Source organism: Neophocaena asiaeorientalis, unplaced genomic scaffold, assembly GCF_003031525.2.
Source record: "Neophocaena asiaeorientalis asiaeorientalis breed wild unplaced genomic scaffold, Neophocaena_asiaeorientalis_V1.1 scaffold772, whole genome shotgun sequence".
Lineage (NCBI taxonomy): Eukaryota > Metazoa > Chordata > Mammalia > Artiodactyla > Phocoenidae > Neophocaena > Neophocaena asiaeorientalis.
Window position 1 is genome coordinate 33958 of NW_020172465.1, and position 19574 is coordinate 53531.

A 19574-nucleotide genomic window follows, 5' to 3' on the forward strand; every position below is an offset into this window, starting at 1 on the left:
CAAAAAAAAAAAAAACCTCAGGGTTAAATTGTTCTGTTATAGGTGAAAATAATCAGATGTCTACACTTCAAGGCAGAAAACAGGGTGAGGAATCTTGACCTTATCTGGGTGGTTGAGAAACCTCATTGACATCATGAGAGGCAAGATGAGGCAGGTAGAAAGTATGTGTAGCAAAGCAATGAAGACAAACTGGGTCTCTAATTACCTTTTTAAAAGTGGGGCAGATGAGTATCTAGTTAATACACCCGGGTCTTTAAGAAAATAGTACAGTAAATTTTCTTGGTAGGCAGCTGTGAAATTCAATCCTTGAACTTCTGAAATAATGCTACATACAGTGTAAATAAGCCTTAAAATATCGTCAAAGCAACCAGAGAGTATACTTATGTAATACATGTATGTATGTACATGTGTTATGTATGTACACAGACACATTCACGTACACTCATGTGTGCAAGCAGTTCATAGTCCACATTGAAAACAGCAACTGTATCTTCACTGTCTATGGCTTTGTACTGAAGGTCCATGCTGTAAAAAATGTATGTCTCTAAACCCTAGACTCACACTAAGGGTGAGCTGTTTACATCATGAGAGACACACAGGAATACTACTCATGGTATATGTATGCCGTACCATGTTTACCTCAGGGCCTAGGCTACTTGAATGAAATGCTGGATGGAACAGTCCACATTACTATAATTATTTCTCACTTTATTAATTTAAGTTAAGCACAGATGATTTAATTTATGTATGATAAATATGAGATTTCACTATGTTCACAATTGACAAGCAAAATAATCTGAGCAGACTCAAGGAACAATACCGTATGATTAGGAAATAGAGAATTCTGTTAAATTTCATCAGAAAGTTATACCAGAGTAATTAAACAAGCAGTTTACCCGTCTTAAACTTTTAGAAAAAATGTAACAGAGAGTGTAGGAGACCCGTTTTTGGTGTGAAAAAACTTGGTGTAAAATTTAATTGCCCCTCACTCTCAAGGCCTAATTTGCCAATAACTGGCACAAATCTTGAACCTGGTGACTCACTATCTAAAAATCAAGACAACATTCTACATACAGAAAATCAAACATGTGCAGGTGTTTCCATTAAACTTGGTATAATAGTTCCAGTATATATTTTATATGAAAATTTCATCAGAAATACAAAACCAAATGTATTCTTACATTTCTCAATCTAGACAGTAAAAAAACAAATCACATGACCCAAGATCTATGTAAAATAATGTTGAATGAGTTTAAGAGATTTAAGTGGCTTTGGTAACAATTTTGACACTATAATTAACTTACCATCTCTCTTTCTCTTTGATGTTTGTCATCAGCTTCCTTTATGAGCTGTGTTGTTTGCTGAAGCTTGGCATCCACAAGTTGTTGTTGCAGTTCCTTGTGTTTGAACACTTTATCAATATGCTAGAGGGAAAATAAAATTTCTTCCATCACTTAATGAAAAAGGGTACACATTGGTGAGGGAGATATATAACACAAGTTACAGTATCTTGCCTCCCTGTTGTTCCTACCAATACTATGATAGCTAACAACACTGGGTCTTTCTGTGCATATGCTTGAAGAAAAATCTATTTATATTACCTTGCAAACCACCCTACACCTACAAGAAATATCCCCTCTACTTCCCCATACTTGTTCCTTGTTGGAGGTGGGCTATTACCATCAACAGTTTTGTATATCCTATTTCTGCTCTATATTGAATATCAGGCTCAAACTATCAAGAAAAAGACTGAAAAGGAGCTCAAACTATTAAACCCATTCATCATACACAGGACTCCTGGACATTTTTTTCTCCTCCTTAAATTTTCCAGAATTTCATACTGTAGGTAGTAGTATGTAGTACCATGGCATAATGGTAGGAATAGCCTGGAGTCATATCCTGGCTTAATGGAGGATCTTGGACAAATTCTCCCCATTGATGAATCTCAGTTTTCTTAACTAAAAAAGTTGATAAACACATCTACCTTGCAGAGTTATTGTACAAATCAATGCAATGGTTAAACTAAGGGGCTTGGTGCCTGACACATTAGTAAACACTTGGTAAGAGAAGATGTCATATTTCCAAACTAAACTGTTAAGTGGCACTCATGTACAATAAAGTAATCAGAACATCCATCTCAGAGAAATAGTAACTCTCTTAGTTAAATAACCCATGTAAGAGAAAGAAAGGCTAATTGATAAGACATAACCTAATTAGCTTTTGAGGACTGTACCAGATCTGTCTTGAACTGCAGACAGTTTGATTATTAAATTATATTCTTACCCAAAGGAAGACAAAATTCTGTAATATCTCAAAAAAGATTTAGAAGTAATATGACTTGGACATACATTTTCCAAATTCACTACATTAATAGACAGGTAGACTGTCATTCTTGAAAACAACAAAACATAAAAGACTCCTTTAAGAAAGTGCTGACTCTATAAAAATAAATACAAGAAAAAAGAAAATTCACTGCATAGGCTTAAAAATTGTCTCTTCAATAAACAGAATCCAAGGAGAAAAAAAGAGAGGGAAACCTATATATTACAAAGACTTGAGACGTAACAACCAATCAATTGTTTAAGCCTTATTTGGACCTGATTCAAACAATCTTATAAAGTGGGAGATGGAGAAATGTAAACAGTGATAAAGTATTTGATTAGTTATTGTGAAATTTTTAGGTATGAAAATGGTATTGCATTCTGCTTCAAAAAAGTCTTGCCTTTTCAAGATATGCATTTAAACAGTGGAGTGAAATAATATATCATCTTGGATTTGCTTGAAAGTAGATAAAAAATGTTACTAGGCAGGTAAGTGAATAACTGCTGAAACTAACTGATGAATTCTACTTTTAATTTTCAAATTATGGAAGTTAGAAAACTGTTAAAAGATAGAAGAATGGTTTGGAAAATGCTCAAAATCTTAAAAATGTTTTCAAACACTACGTAAAATTATAAGTTGAAATAATCTGAAATTTGAATTGAAAACTGCACAAATGCCACAATCTTTTTCTGTTGTTGTTGTAAAATACATATGAAGTTTTCCATTTTAACTGGAGATAATGTTTTTTAGTTAGCAATTTTTACCTGTTTGCATAAGGATCAAAATACATAAAAGAATAATATTTTACTAGCTTAAAGCACATTAAAGACAGGGTATGAACCCTTTGGAAAACCCAAAGCCTCTCATCCTGCACGTTTGACCTGTGAAAGTAACAAAACTTAGATGAGCAGGTTATCACCAATTTGCTTTTAATTTAGACACCACCCAACTTCCAGACTAGTTTGTAAAGTAATTGCAATGACCAGGTTCTGCAGCCACAGATCATTCCTATTAACTTTTTACTTCATTAAGTATACCAACAGGACTATGTGATGGGTTACTTTCTTCTCCCAAATACAATATAGTAGGGGGAAAGCAATGGTACTGTACTGTACAGATTATTACAGAAGTCTGAGATATTCAGTATTTGGGTGCCAAATATTTATTTATTGTTAGGTCAGATACGGGAAAAACTGTCTCTGTGCTAAAATCATATTCTTCCAGTACTACATGGGAAACAAGTACTGCTTAACATGTCTCCTAGAAATTACCTTATATATCCAAATCCACTGACTCCTGGAACATCAGGTGATGATCCCAATTCAGTTCACATAGTGCCTAACCTTTTCCTAAGAAATTACTGACTTCCACTATAAGTATGCATAAGTTCTAAAACTGTCTGGTGACAATAAAATTTGTAAGAAGTGGCACAAAGTTTTTGGAAATAACAAGATGTCTAAACACAGAAAACACCTTTACCTCCTCCCTCAGTGTATACTGTTCAATGAGCTTCTTCAGTTTCTCTCCCAGTTCAATATTTTCCTGGTGGAGTTTGGCATTGTGTACATCATGTTGTTCTAGTTGTGCCTGGATTTCATTCAAAGTAAACTGGAAATGTGCAGTTGCTTCTTTACGTCTTTCTTCTTCTTCTCTTGCCTGCTGCATATTTTCTTCCTAATTAACCAAAATCTTTTTGTTAATACTGTGAAACTATAGCGCAAATGCTGAAAAAAAGATGTTGCCACTACGTGGGTTCATATAATGCTGCCCAAAGTGTTACTTCTGAACTAAAATCTTCTCCCTTCTGGTCTACAGCCAGAAAGCTCTCACTGAAAATCAAGCAGATTTTCCAAACTAGACAGAGTAATCATAGAAACACAAACTGCCCTGCTATAAATAAAGTGTTATCTGACCATTTACATAATCACTATACTACAGTACAAGTGAGGAGCCTGTCCACACAGTGTGCTTCTTCCACATTATTTTGCCAAATATCCTCCTCACTGGTTAAGCAGAGCATCTTCTTAGATCAGCCTCAAGTGATATATATCCCATTTAGCAGCTTACTTTCTGAGTCACATCTGCCATTCCCTAGAGGGCAAGTGACAAATGGAATCTTTATTTTAAAAAGCTTACTTTCAACTCTTTCAAATGCCAAAAGACCTTAAACTAACCAATTATTAGTTCAGTCAAAATTCTGACCTGTTGTAAGAAAAAAAATCTACTTTTACCATATCTAAATCCAAGGTTTCAAAAGCAAAGGGAAAAAAAATACCCACACACTAGATGATTATTTCTTGAGTTGTCCTATATTCTAGGTCCTTGGGACTTTCAGAGATAGGGGTAATCAGAGATCAACCATGCTCAATGAAAATCATACTCCAACTGTACCTCTTTATTGCTAAAAGCAGACATTTTCCCATTATAGGAGGTAGATTCTTTCTAGAGTCTACTCTTTGTCCTTCTTCCCCTACTGATACAAATTTTGATACCTGTTCCCTCTTCCTTCACTTCCTTTACTAATTCCTTTATATCAGCTCAGGTATGACTAGTATTCTGAAGTATTCAGCAACTAAATAGTTGAAAATGCACTGAGTAGAAAGCAAACTACCCAATTAGCATCCATAGGAGAGCTCTGCCACATGCTTTTCCTTTAAACTCATTCTGACTCAAGTCTGTAAGTTTCTTCATTTCAGCCAAGCCATTTCATTCCTTATCCAGGGAGAACATGGTAATCAACTACATTAATGGTCAGGAGACTATGTGGCAACCTTAAACTTCCTAAGCAGGAGGATTATTGACATAAACATCAATACATTCTAGCTTCCCTGTGATCAAGTATGAGGTAAGGAGCTCTTCCTTGAATCTGAAACCAAATGTTAGATATAAAAAGTCTTTGATTTACAATGACATCACACACAGCATTAGCCCAAGCAAAATAAAAAGCAAGGTAGTTTGTCTCTGAGGACCCCACAGACTGGTCTGCTCAGGAACCTAATCTACCAGAGCAATTGTACCCAGGATTCATCAACCAGCACCCATTAATGTAACTAAGTCCCACTAAAGCAAATGACACAAGGATTTACTTCAAATATATACAGGGTAATTATAAAATCAGCCTAAGTACCTCCTGTAAAACAGAAAAAGAAACCAACTAACCTTTAATGTCTTATTGTGACGCTGAAGTTCCCTGCAAAGAGACTCTAGTTTGCTTCTTGCCAAGATAGCCTTGCTGTGTTCACTCTGCAACTGAACTTTCTCTTTCACGATCTGGGCTTGCTTCTTCTGCAGAATCTTCACTTGCTTCTGAACGTTCCTGCTCTCCTCCAGCTAAAAGTAATAAGCACTTTCTTTAGGTTTAGAAAGTAAAAACTTTTGAATTAAAACTGGAAAAATAGCAATTATAGTCATGGAACTTTTTCTCTTACTTTTTTACTCAGATGTCGCAAGAAAGTACACAAATCATTTAATGCAGGAAGAAAACCAATTTCATTGTCTATTATTTTATTAAAAACTAAATCTCTTAAGAACAATTCTTATGAATCAACACTATCTAGTTTTATTTTTCTAAAAGAAAAATGTGAAACACACTTTGTTGAAAAGGGTAAGCAGCACTCAGGAGTCTTTGTGAGTAAAGAAGGCAATTTTAGAGTTAGAGCAAATTCTTCTGTTTTATGCTAACAGACATTTCAATAAAGCTTTCAAAATGAATCAACGTTCACCCAAATACTCCAAGTGCAAAATTAACATATCCAAGAAACCTATCAAGTCTCCTTAGAGGTAAAATATTTACAGCTACCAAAAACAGCTTTATTGAAATTTCTGCAGGGAAAAAATAATCTTGCTTTTGTATCTTACTATGGTCTATGAGCAGAGCACACTAATTTAAGTGTAGGTTAAACAGGTTCCATAGGTTCTATACAAATTATCTGTAACTAAACCTCTTTCTTTCCCCATCCAAAGTTCTCACATACCAGAGGATTAGTATAATCTCTATTGTGCCTATTGTAATTATACTCTTCAATGGTAACAATAAAATACTGGTATTGCACCTCAGAAGCTGATATATTACACTGAATTGATTAGGTAGTGACGTTGAAATAATAAACATTAATGATTAAAAAGACTGAATGAGCGTCCAGAAGATGGGCACAAATGCAATTAATTTTTTTGTTTGGTTATTTATTTATTGGTGCGTTGGGTCTTTGTTGCTGTGCGTGGCCTTTCTCTAGTTGCAGAAAGCGGGGGCTGTTCTTCTTTGCGGTGCACAGGCTTCTCATTGCAGTGGCTTCTCTTTGCTGCAGAGCACCAGCTCTAGGCACGTGGGCTTCAGTAGTTGTGGCTCGTGGGCCCTAGAGCACAGGCTCACTAGTTGTGGCACATGGGCTTAGGTGCTCCACGGCACATGAGATCTTCCCAGAGCAGGGATTGAACTCACGTCCCCTGCATTGGCAGGCGGATTCTTAACCACTGCACCACCAGGGAAGTCCCTGCATTTAATTTATTTGATGTGGAGACACTGACAGATTGATGGTTTCTCTATAGAAATATACTGCAGAGAGGTAGAGAGAGTTTGAGGATTAATATTTAACAAAAAAGGTATCTCACTGTGGCACTTTTATAATACTATAGTGACTGTGGAGAAACAGGTATTAAAATGATCTTCAGTGATGAAGATCCAGTTGCATTTTCATCTGCCTAGTTATCTTTTTGGATACCCAAAGTTGGCATTACACCAGGCAGGTGGCATGAACAAAGGGGATAAGGAGTATTTCCAAAGAGAAATACTGATTATTATGATGTATGAAACCTAAGGAAAAAAAACAGACATAAAGACAGAAGGTGGTATGGGCAAAGACAAAGCAGAGAATGTAGAGGTGGCTACAGCAGTTACAGAAAACAACTGCAATGGGAATACTTCAACAGGTATGCTGCACCAATAGAGTATATTTGTCAGGAAACAATGTATAAGTAAAATGGAAAAATCAATAAGGAGACAGTCTGAATAGAGTATCTTTTGACTTTTCACCTCTGGAGCAGAGGACAGCCAGGGAGGGCACAGTGATGAGGTAGTCAGGAACAAGAAGCTGAAGTGACATCAGGGAAGATGGCACAGCGGACAGAGCCAGGAATCTGTCTCCACATCTAGACAACAACTACACTGACAGAAACGGATATAATTATTTTGGAACTCTGAGGTCTATTCAAAGGCTTGCAATTTCCAGAGAAATACTTCGTCAGTAAATTGTAATTAATTTTGGTTCATTTAAACCAAAAGCAGTGTAGTAGTACTTATTCTTCCACTCCACAGCGCCATGGCAGGTGGCCATACTAAAATTCTTGGAGCGACTCACATGAGCCAGGGTAGGCAATAAAGACTCAGTCCTCCAAATGTCAGGGATCTGTGTTCTGACTCTGGATTTATAAATACACCTGATCATAAAAGGGTAGACACAGAGGTGGGCCACCAGTGTTGCAAACACCTCCATGTGAAGAAGCACATAGGGGACTGAAGGAAACAGGATCAATTTTATTATTTTCCCCTTCATTTATCCTTTTTTATCCCCTTTGAAGAGACATTAAGCACTAGAACATGCAAAACCAACCCCATCTGGGGAAATTTAGAAAGTCACCATGCAAGTCTAGGATCAAAGATGACATGGGAAGACCTTAGATTTGCATCACAGGCTGATCTCTAACAAAGAGACACTCTACAACAATAACAAAACAAAATTAAACAAAACAACAAACCTTGGTAAAGAGAGAGAATCTCATATCCAGAACTACCACACCATAAGATTCAAATGTCCAGTTTAACAACTACAAAAAAATCAACAGGCATACAACAAAATAAAGTATGGCCCATTCAAAGGAAAAAGACCAATCAAGCAAACTGCCCTAGAGAAACACCAGATGGTAGAATTATAGAGACTTTAAAATAACTGCAGTTAAAATGCCTAGAGTTAAAGAAAGATGCAGACAAAGTCAGGAAACAATGTATAAGTAAAATGGAAAAATCAATAAGGAGACAGAAACCACAGAAAGGAACCAAAAGAAAAAAATCTGGAGTGAAGAGTACAGTAATTGAAACAAGAAATTCACTAGAGGGATTAAAAATCTTATTTGAGCAGGGAGAAGAAAGAAACAGTGAACTTGTAGAATAGAAATTATCAACTCAGAGGAAATAGAAATAAAATAGACTGAGGAATGATCTAGGAGCTAAGGTACCTGTGGGACACCATCAAGTGGACCAACACACCCATTGTGGGAGACCAAGAAGAGAAAAGAGAGAGAGAAAGGGGCAGAAAGGTTACTTGAAAACTAATGACCAAAAATTTCCCAAATCTGATTCCAAGATATGAATACACAAGCCCACCAAACTCTAAGAATGATAAAGTCACCACACTCACACTAAGACAGATAGTAATAAAACTGTCGAATGTCAATGACAGATCTTGAAAGCAACAAGAGGAAAAACAACTGATCACATACAAAGGATCCCATTAAGATGATCAGCAAATTTCTTAGCATGAATCTTAGAGGCCAGAAGTCAGCAGCTTTTTATATATATATATAAACATGTTTTTTTTTAAATCAGAGTATAATTGCTTTACAATGTTGTGTTAGTGTCTGCTATACAATGAAGTGAATCAGCTATATGTATATCTCCTGCCTCTTGGACCTCCCTTCACCCCCACCCATCCTACCCATCTATGTCATCACAGAGCACCCAGCTGAGTTCCCTGCGCTATACAGCAGGTTCCCACTAGCTATCTGTTTTACACGTGGTAGTGCACATATGTTAATCTTATTCTCCCAATTTGTCCCAACCTCCCCTTCCCCTCCCCCATCCGTGTTCACATGTCTGTTCTCAACATGTGTCTCTATTCCTGCCCTAGAAATAGATTAATCTGTACCATTTTTCTAGATTCCACATACATGCGTTAATATATGGTATTTGTTTTTCTCTTTCCAACTTACTTCACTCTGTATGACAGACTCTAGGTCCACCCAAGTCCCTACAAATGACCCAATTCCATTCCTTTTTATGGCTAATACTCCATTTATATATGTGCCCATCTTCTTTATCCATTCCTCTGTTGATGGACATTTAGGTTACTTCCATGTCCTGGCTATTGTAAATTGTGCTGCAGTGAACATCAGGGTGCATGCATCCTTTCAAATTATGGTTTTCTCCATATATATGCCTAGGAGTGGGATTGCTGGGTCATATGGTGGCTCTGTTGTTATTTTAAAGAACCTCCATACTGTTCTCCATAGTGGCTGTACCAATTTACATTCCCACCAACAGTGAAAGAGGATTCCCTTTCTCCACACCCTCTCCAGCATTTATTGTTTGTAGAATTTTTGATGATAGCCATTCTGACTGATGTAAAGGTGATACCTCACTGTAGTTTTGATTTGCATTTCTCTAACAATTAGTGATGTTGCACATCTTTTCTTGTGCCTCCTGGCCATCTGTATGTCTTCTTTGGAGAAATGTCTATTTAGGTCTTCCATCCACTTTTTTTTTTTTTTGCGGTATGCGGGCAAAAAAACCAGGGAAGCCCCATCCACTTTTTTTGACTGGGTTGTTTGGTTTTTTTGATATTGAACTCCATAAGCTGTTTGTATATTTTGGAGATTAATCCTTTCTACGTTGCTTCATTTGCAAATATTTTCTCCCATTCTGAGGGTTCTCTTTTCGTCGTCTTTCTTACTTCGTTTGCTGTGCAAAAGCTCTGAAGTTTAATTAGGTCCCATTTGTTTATTTTTATTTTCATTACTTTAGGAGGTGGGCAATAAAAATCTTGCTGTGGTTTATGTCAAAGAGTGTTTTTCCTATAAGTTTTATAGTGTCCTGTCTTACATTTAGGCCTTTGATCCATTTTTAGTTTATTTTTGTGTATGGTGTTAGGGAGTGTTCTAATTTCATTCTTCTACATGTAGCTGTTCAGTTTTCCCAGCATCACTTATTGAAGAGGCTGTCTTTTCTCCATTGTATATTCTGGCCTCCTCTGTCACAGATTAGGTGACCATAGGTGTGTGGGTTTATCTCTGGGCTTTCTATCCTGTACCATGGATGTATATTTCTGTTTTTCTGTCAGTACCATACTGACCTGATTACTGTAGCTTTGTAATATCGTCTGAAGTCAGGGAGCCTGAATCCTCCAGCTCTGTTTTTCTTTCTCAAGTTTGATTTTGCTATTTGAGGTCTTTCGTGTTGCCATACAAATTGTGAAATTTTTTGTTCTAGTTCTGTGAAAAATGCCATTGGTAGTTTGAAAGAACTACCATGCATGCACCAAGAAAAAACAGAACTCATATAAATAAAACTGGAAATGAAAGAGCAGGCATTACAGCTAATGCCACAGAAATACAAAGGATTATGAGCCTACTGTGAATAATTATACACCAATAATGAACAATCTAGAATAAATGGATAAATTCACAGGAGCATTCAACCTAAAAAGAGATTCACAAAGAAACAAAATCTGAACAGATCAATTACAAGTAAGGAGATTGAATTAGTAATGAAAGAACACCCAACAAACAAAAATCCAGGACGATATGGCTTCACTGATGAATTCTACCAAATATTTGACGAATAAATACCAATCGTTCTCAATCTCTTCCAAAATCAGAAGAGGGAACATTTTCAAACTCATTTCATGAGGCTTGCATTACTCTAATACCAAAACCAGACAGGATATTATGAGAAAATTACAGGTCAATATCTCTATTGAACATAGATACAAAATTTAATAAAGTACTGGCAAATTAAATTCAACAATATTAAAAGAATCTTACACCATTGATCAAGTGGAATATATTTCAGAGATGCAAGGATAATTTAGTATCTGCAAATCAATCAATATATCACCTTAACCAAATGAAGTATAAAAATCATAGCATCATGTCAATAGACAGAAAAAAAGCATCTGACAAAAATTAACATCCTTTTGTAATTAAAAAAATAACCACCTTCCCAACAAGTGGGTATTACAGGGAAAGTATGTCATTACAAGAAAGACAATATATGACAAGCCCACAGCTAAAATGTCCCTCAGTGGTGAAAAGCTTAAAGCTTTTCCTGTAAGATCAGGAACAACACGAAGATGCTCACTCTCACCACTTTCAATCAACATGGTAATGGGAGTCCCAGCTAGAGCAGTTAGAAAAAAAATAAAACATATTGAAATTGGAAAAAGAAAAACTGTCAATATTTGCCAATGACATATAAATTCAGTAAAGTTGCAGAATACAAATTTGATATACAAAAATCAGCTTCATATCCATATACTACTAACAGACTAACAGAGAAATGAGAAAGCAATCCCATTTACAAATTGATCCAAAAGATAAAATACCTAGGAATAAACTTAACCAAGGAGGTGAAAGACCTGCAGTGAAAACTATGAGACACTGATAAAAGAAACTGAAGACATAAACAAATGGAAATATATTCCATGCACATGGACTGGAAGAATTAATATTGTTTAAAATGTCCATACTACCCAAAGCAATCTATGGATTCAGTGCAATCTCTATCAAAATTCCAATGGCATTTTTCACAGAACTAGAACAATCTTAAAATATGTATAGAACAAAAGACTTGGAATAGCCAAAGCAATCTTGAGAAAGAAGAACAAAGCTGAAGGCATCACAGGCTATATTACAAAGTTATAGTAACCAATGCAGTTTGGTATTGTCATAAAGACAGACACAAAGATCAATGGAAGAGAACAGACAGCCCAGAAATAGACCCTCACACCTATGATCAGTATCTATGAAAAAGGGGCCAAGAATATACACTGGGGAAAGGGGAGTCTCTTTAATAAATAGTGTTGAGAACACTGGACAGCCACATGCAAAAGAATGAAAGAGGACTCCTATCTTATATCATATACAAGAACGAGCTGCAAAGGTAAACATCAACAAAATGAAAATGCAACTTACTGAATGGGAGAAAGTATTTGCAATTATATATCTGATAAGGGGTTAATATCCAAATTCAACAATTCAATAGCACAAACAAACAAAAAAGACATTCAGCTAACCAACAGGTACATGAAAATCCTCAAAGTCACTAATTTTCAGGGAAATGCCAACAAAAAACACAATGAGATATCACCTCACACCTGGCTCAATATCAAGAAGACAAGAATAACAAGTATTGGAGAGATGTGGAGAAAAGGAAAGGGAATGCTTGTGTACTGTTGGTAGGAATGTAAACTGGTGCAGCCACTATGGAGAACAGTATGGAGGTTCCTCAAAAATTTAAAAATAAAACTACTACATGATCCAGAAATTCTACTTGGGAAAATTTTTCTTGAGGAACCAAAATTACTAACACATAACTGGATAGCCATGGCATAGAAAAAACCTAAATGTCCAAGGATGGATGAATCAAATTTTACAATGATATACACACATACACTCACATGATATACATATATATATATGATATAGACAGCCAGAAGATGATATAGACACACACAGACAATGGCGTATTATCCACCTACAAAACCAGAAAGAAATGCTGGCATTTGTGACAACATGAATGGAATTTGAGGGCATTATGCTAAGTGACATAAATCAGAGAAAAACAAATACCATGTGATCTCACTCATATGTGGCATTTTTAAAACAACAACAACTCAGATACAGATAACAGATAGGTGGTTGGCAGGTGAGTCAGGGAGCCAAGAGGGGGGGCCATAATTGGTGAAGATGGTCAAAAGGTACAAACTTCCAGTTATCAGATAAGTGACTGCAGGTGACTATAGTTAACAATACTGTATTTTATACTGGATAGTTGCTAAGGCAGTAGATCTAAAGTTCTCATCATAGGAAAAAAAAATGTATAACTATGTATGTTGATGGATGCTAACTAGACTTATTGTGGTTATCATTTTGCATTATATAGACACATATATACATATCTAATCATTATGCTGTACATCTCAATGAAAAATATAAACAAACATATATAAACACGACTGAACTATATACTATCTATGAGAATCATTTTATATCTAAAACATAAACAGGTTGAGAATATGACAGAAAAAGATATTCCACGTAAACAAAACCAAAAGAGGTGTGGAGGTAGCTATACCAATCAGAATATCATTAAGATCCCAATACTACCCAAAGTGATCTACAGACTCAATGGAATCCTATCAAAATACCAATGATGTCTTTTGCAAAAGTAGAAAAATTCCTCCTCAAATCCTATGGAATGTCAAGGGATCCAGAATAGCCAAATAATAATGAAAAAGAACAAAGGTGAAGGTCTCAAACTTGCTCATGTTAAAACTTACTACAAAGTTAGAGTGATCAAATAATGTGATACTGGCATAAAGACAAACAAGGGAATAGAGTAAACACAGAAATAAATTTTCAAATATGTGGTCAAATGATTGTCACAAGGGTACCATGACCACTCAATGGGGAAAGGACTATCTCTCAACCAAAGATGCTGAAGAAACTGAACATCAACACTCAAAAAAGAATTTGACCCTTACCTAACACTACTACAATAATTAAATCAAAGTGGATCAATGACTTAAATATAAGTCCCAAAACTATACAACTCGCAGAAGAAAACTTAGGGGAAAAAACTTTGTAACATTGGATCTGACAATGATTCCTGAGTCTGACAGCAAAAGCGAAGGCAACAAAAGAAAAAAACTAACAAATCTGACTTTATCAAAATGTCATCAAAGGATACCAACAAATTAATGAAAAGGCAACCCTCAGAAAAGCAGGAAATATCTGTAAATCATATAGGTGATATAAGATTAATATTCACAATACATAAACAGCTCCTAAAGCTCAAGAACAAAAAAAATTTTTTTAATGGGCTAAGGACTTGAACAGACATTTCTCTAAAGAAGACATACTCATGGCCAATACATCAAAAATACACAACATCACTAATCATTAGGGAAATGCAAACAAAATCACAAGGAGATAATCACATACCCACATTAGGGTGACTATTACCAGAAAAACAGAAAACAAGTGTTGGCTATGATGTGGAGAAATTTTAATCCTTGTACATTGCTAGTGGCATGCAGTCACCATAGTAAACAGAGTATTACCATATAATCCAGCAATTCCACGTCTGTTCGGAATACACACAAAAGAATTAAAACAGAGTACTTGAACAAATGTTTATACACCCACGTTCACGGCAGCACTATTCAAAGCAGTCAAAAGACATAAACAACCCAAATGTCCATCAAAGGATAAATGTGATACAAACAAAATATGCCTAAATAGACATTTCATCAAGGAAGACATACAGATAGCCAAGAAGCACATGAAAAGATGCTCAACATCACTAATTATTAGAGAAATGCAAATCAAAACTACAATGAGGTATCACCTCATGCTGGTCAGAATGGGCATCATCAAAAAAGCTGGAAACAATAAATGCTGGAGAGGGTGTGGTGAAAAGTGAACCCTCCTGCACTGTTGGTGGGAATGTAAACTGATACAACCACTATGGAGAACAGTATGGAGGTTCCTTAAATAACTAAAAATAGAGCTACCATATGACCCAGCAATCCCACTGCTGGGCATATACCCTGAGAAAACCATAATTCAAACAGAGTCATGTACCACAATGTTCACTGCAGCACTATTTACAATAGCCAGGACATGGAACCAACCTAGATGTCTGTTGACAGATGAATGGATGAAGAAGATGGGGCACATATATACAATGGAATATTACTCAGCCATAAAAAGAAACGAAATGGAGTTATCTATAGTGAGGTGGATGGACCTAGAGTCTGTCATACAGAGAAAAGTAAGTCAGAAAGAGAAAAGCAAACACCATATACTAACATATATATATGGAATGCTAAAAAAAAATGGTACTGATGAACATAGTTGCACGGCAGGAATAAAAAGGTAGACACAGAAAATGGATCTGATGACATGGGGTGGGAGGGGGAAGCTGAGGCAAAGTGAGAGTAGCCATCGACATATATACATTACTGAATGTAAAATAGTTGGCTGGTGGAAGCAGCAGCATAGCGCAGGGAGATCAGCTCGGTGCTTTGTGATGACCCAGAGGGGTGGGATAGGGAGTATGGGAGGGAGGCTCAAGAGGGAGGGGATACGGGGACATTCGCTTTGTTGTGCAACAGAAACTAACACGGTATTGTGAAGCAATTCTACTCCAATAAAGATCTGTTAAAAAATAAGTAAATAATTATCGCTAATCACACACACACACACACACACAATTGTGGTATATACATACAACGCAGTATTACTCAGATAGAAAGGAATGAAATTCTGATACATGCTAGGACAAGGATGAATCTTAAAGATATTACACTAAGTAAACTAAACAAGGCACAAAGGGACAAATACTATATGATTCCACTTACATGGGATACCAAGACTAGTTAAAACCATAGAAATAGGAAGTAGAATGATGGCAATTAGTGGCTGAGGGAGAGGAGAATAAGGAGTTATTGTTTAATAGGTATAGAGTTTCACTTGGGTATGATGGAAATTTCTGGAAAAAGACAGTGGTCAATGGTTGCACAACAATGTGAATGTTTTTAGTACCACTGAACTGCATGCTTTAAAATGGTTAAAGTGATAAATTTAATATTATAGATATTTAACCACAATTCAAAAAATTCCTCAGGGGCATAGGGGGAACCCAGCAAGTGCTGACAAGAATGTAGAGAAACTGAAGCCCTTGTGCACTGTAAGACTGTAAAAGAATGCAGTTCCTGTGAAGAAGACAATTCCTTAAAAAATTAAATAGCAATTAAAAACATTTTTTAAACAGTAATTTTATGTCATGTATATTTTACCACAATAAAAAAGAAAACGAAAGGCCAGGGCCAGAGTTTCATCTGGACTGTTCACAGTGAAGAAGCAGCGTAATTACTGGGACCACAGTGGGTCAGTGCAAAAGCATTCAGTGTGGGAGAAATGATCAGGAAAGTTGGTAAGTGACAGCAACAAAAAGAATAGCAGAACAGCTAGATTTGTCTTAAGATAAACAGAGGACATAGAAACAGTAAGGGTCCACTTACAAGCAGAGATACACGCAGAAGAAAAGACCAAAATGGAGTAAGGTCTTAAGGGGAAAACCAGCTTTCAATAAATACAAGCTGAAGTACTGATCACAGAAGTGGCCATGAGTTTTGGAGATTGCCATTTCAGAAGACCATTAAGTTTTTATTCTTTGTTTTTCCTGGGAGAAAGGTGGGGCAGGGGAGGACCTTTTCAGATACCTTCCATCTTCCAAGCCCTAATCCCCCTAGTCCAAGATACTATGGATTTCACTGTGCTCAGAAGGCAAGGTTTATTCTGGCTTTCTTACAGAACAACAAGGGGCGGGGCTTCCCTGGTGGCACAGTGGTTGAGAATCTTCCTGCTAATGCAGAGGACACGGGTTCAAGCCCTGGTCTGGGAGGATCCCACATGCCACGGAGGAACTAGGCCCGTGAGCCACAACTACTGAGCCTGTACGTCTGGAGCCTGAGCTCCACAACAAGAGAGGCCGCAATAAGTGAGAGGCCCATGCACCGCAATTAAGAGTGGCCCCTGCTTGCCACAATTAGAGAAAGCCCTAGCACAGAAACGAAGATGCAACACAGCAAAAATAAATTAATTAATAAACTCCTACCCCCAACATCTAGAAAAAAAAAGAACAAGGGGCAAATCAGAGCCTACAAATCTGCTACAGTTTGGTATACAGACTGGGAGACCAAGGCCTAGAAATTTATTTCTCAGACACCTGGCACTGGCAGCTGTGATTATGCAGGAGTTAATAACAAATGCAGAGACGAGGGGAAGATGGCGGGAGAGTAAGACGCGGTGATCACCTTCCTCCCCACATACACACAAGAAATACATCTACACGTGGAACAACTCCTAGAGAACACCTACTGAACGCTGGCAGAGGACGTCAGACCTCCCAAAAGGCAAGAAAGTCCCCAGGTACCTGGGTAGGGCAAAAGAAAAAAAGAAAAAACAAAGACAAAAGAGTAGGGATGGGACCTGCACCAGTGGGAGGGAGCTGTGAAGGAGGAAAGGTTTCCACACACTAGGAAGCCCCTTCGTGGGCACAGACTGCGGGTGGCGGAGCGGGGAGCTTCGGGGCCGCGAAGGACAGCACAGCCACAGGGGTACGGAGGGCAAAACGGGGAGATTCCCGCACACAGGATCGGTGCCGACCGGCACTCACCAGACCGAGACGCTTGTTTGCTCACCCACCAGGGAGGGCGGGGCTGGGAGCTGAGTTACGGGCTTTGGTCGGAGCGCAGGGAGAGAACTGGGGTTGGCAGCGTGAACAGAGCCTGAAGGGGTTAGTGCACCACGGCTAGCCGGGACGGAGTCCTGGAAAAGGTCTGGAGCTGACAAGGTCTGGAGCTGACGAAGAGGCAAGAGACTTTTTCTTCCCTCTTTGTTTCCTGGTGAGCGAGAAGAGGGGATTAAGAGCGCTGCTTAAAGGAGATCCAGAGACAGGCGCCAGCCGCAGCTAGAAGAACGGACCCCAGAGACAGGCATGAGACGCTAAGGCTGCTGCTGCCGCCACCAAGAAGTCTATGTGCAAGCACAGGTCACTATCCATAACCCCTTCCAGGGAGCCTGTGCAGCCCGCCACTGCCAGGGTCCCGGGATCCAGGGACAACTCCCCCGGGAGAACGCACGGTGGGCCTCAGGCTGGTGCAACGTCATGCCAGCCTCTGCCGCCGCAGGCCCGCCCCGCACTCCGTGCTCCTCCCTACCCCACGCCCCGGCCTCAGGAGCCAGAGCCCCAGAAGCAGCTGCACCTTTAACCCCGTCCTGTCTGAGCGAAGAACAGACGCCCTCCGGCGACCTACACGCAGAGGCGGGGCCAAATCCAAAACTGAGCCCCGGGAGCTGTGAGAACAAAGAAGAGAAAGGGAAATCTCTGCCAGCAGCCTCAGGAGGAGTGGATTAAAGCTTCACAATCAACTTGATGTACCCTGCATCTGTGGAATACCTGAATAGACAACGAATCATCCCAAATTGAGGAGGTGGACTTTGAGAGCAAGATTTATAATTTTTTCCCCTTTTCCCCTTTTTGTGAGTGTGTATGCTTCTGTGTGAGACTTTGTCTGTATAGCTTTGCTTCCACCATTTGCCCTAAGGTTCAATCCGTCTTTTTTTTTCTAAATAATTATTTTTTAACTTAATAACTTTATTATAATTTATTTTATTTTATCTTTTCTTTCTTTCTTTTTTCCTTCCTTCCCTCCTTCCTTCCTGCAACCATCCCGCCATCCCTCCCTCCTTTCTTTCCTTCTTTTTTTCTTCCTTGCTTCCTTCCTTTCTTCCTATTTCTACTAACTTTTTCTTGCTACTTTTTCTCCTTTTTATCCTGAGCCGTGTGGATGAAAGACTCTTGGTGCTACAACCAGGAGTCACTGCTGTGCCTCTGAGGTTGGAGATCCAACTTCAGGACACTGGTTAATGAAAGACCTCCCAGCTCCACATAATATCAAATGGCGAAAATCTCCCAGAGATCTCCATCTCAATGCCAGCACCCAGCTTCACTCAACGACCAGCAAGCTACAGTGCTGGACAACCAATGCCAAACAACTAGCAAAACAGGAACACAACCTCACCCATTAGCAAAGAGGCTGCCTAAAATCATAATAACACCACAGATACCCCAAAACACAACACCAGACGTGGACCTGCCCACCAGAGAGACAAGATCCAGCCTCATCCACCACAACACAGGCACTAGTCTCCTCCACCAGGAAGCCTACACAACCCACTGAAACAACCTTAGCCACTGAGGACAGACACCAAAAACAACGGGAACTACAAATCTGCAGCCTGCAAAAAGGAGACCCCAAACACAGTAAGATAAGCAAAATGAGAAGACAGAAAAACACACAGCAGATGAAGGAGCAAGATAAAAACCCACCAGACCTAACAAATGAAGAAGAAATAGGCAGTCTACCTGAAAAAGAATTGAGAATAATGATAATAAACATGATCCAAAATCCTGGAAACAGAATATACAAAATGCAAGAAACATTTAACAAGGACCTAGAAGAACTAAAGATGAAACAAACAACGATGAACAACAAAATAAATGAAATGAAAAATACTCTAGATGGGATCAACAGCAGAATAACTGAGGCAGAAGAACGGATAAGTGACCTGGAAGATAAAATAGTGGAAATAACTACTGCAGAGCAGAATAAAGAAAAAAGAATGAAAAGAAC

The 19574-nt window shown here is 38.1% G+C and overlaps 1 protein-coding gene across 3 annotated transcripts in view; it reads right to left on the minus strand.

Annotated features, from left to right (window-relative positions):
* Nucleotides 1-19574, minus strand: part of LOC112395075 (gamma-taxilin-like) — a 52425-nt gene that overhangs the window by 8375 nt on the left and 24476 nt on the right. For all 3 annotated transcript variants that reach the window (XM_024738137.1, XM_024738136.1, XM_024738135.1), the window contains 3 exons: nt 5482-5652; nt 3802-3996; nt 1305-1424 (listed from right to left, as the gene is read on the minus strand). In XM_024738137.1, the coding sequence (XP_024593905.1) occupies nt 1305-1424; nt 3802-3987 (306 nt within the window). In that variant the 5' untranslated portion in view covers nt 3988-3996; nt 5482-5652. The remainder of the gene's footprint in view (nt 1-1304; nt 1425-3801; nt 3997-5481; nt 5653-19574) is intronic.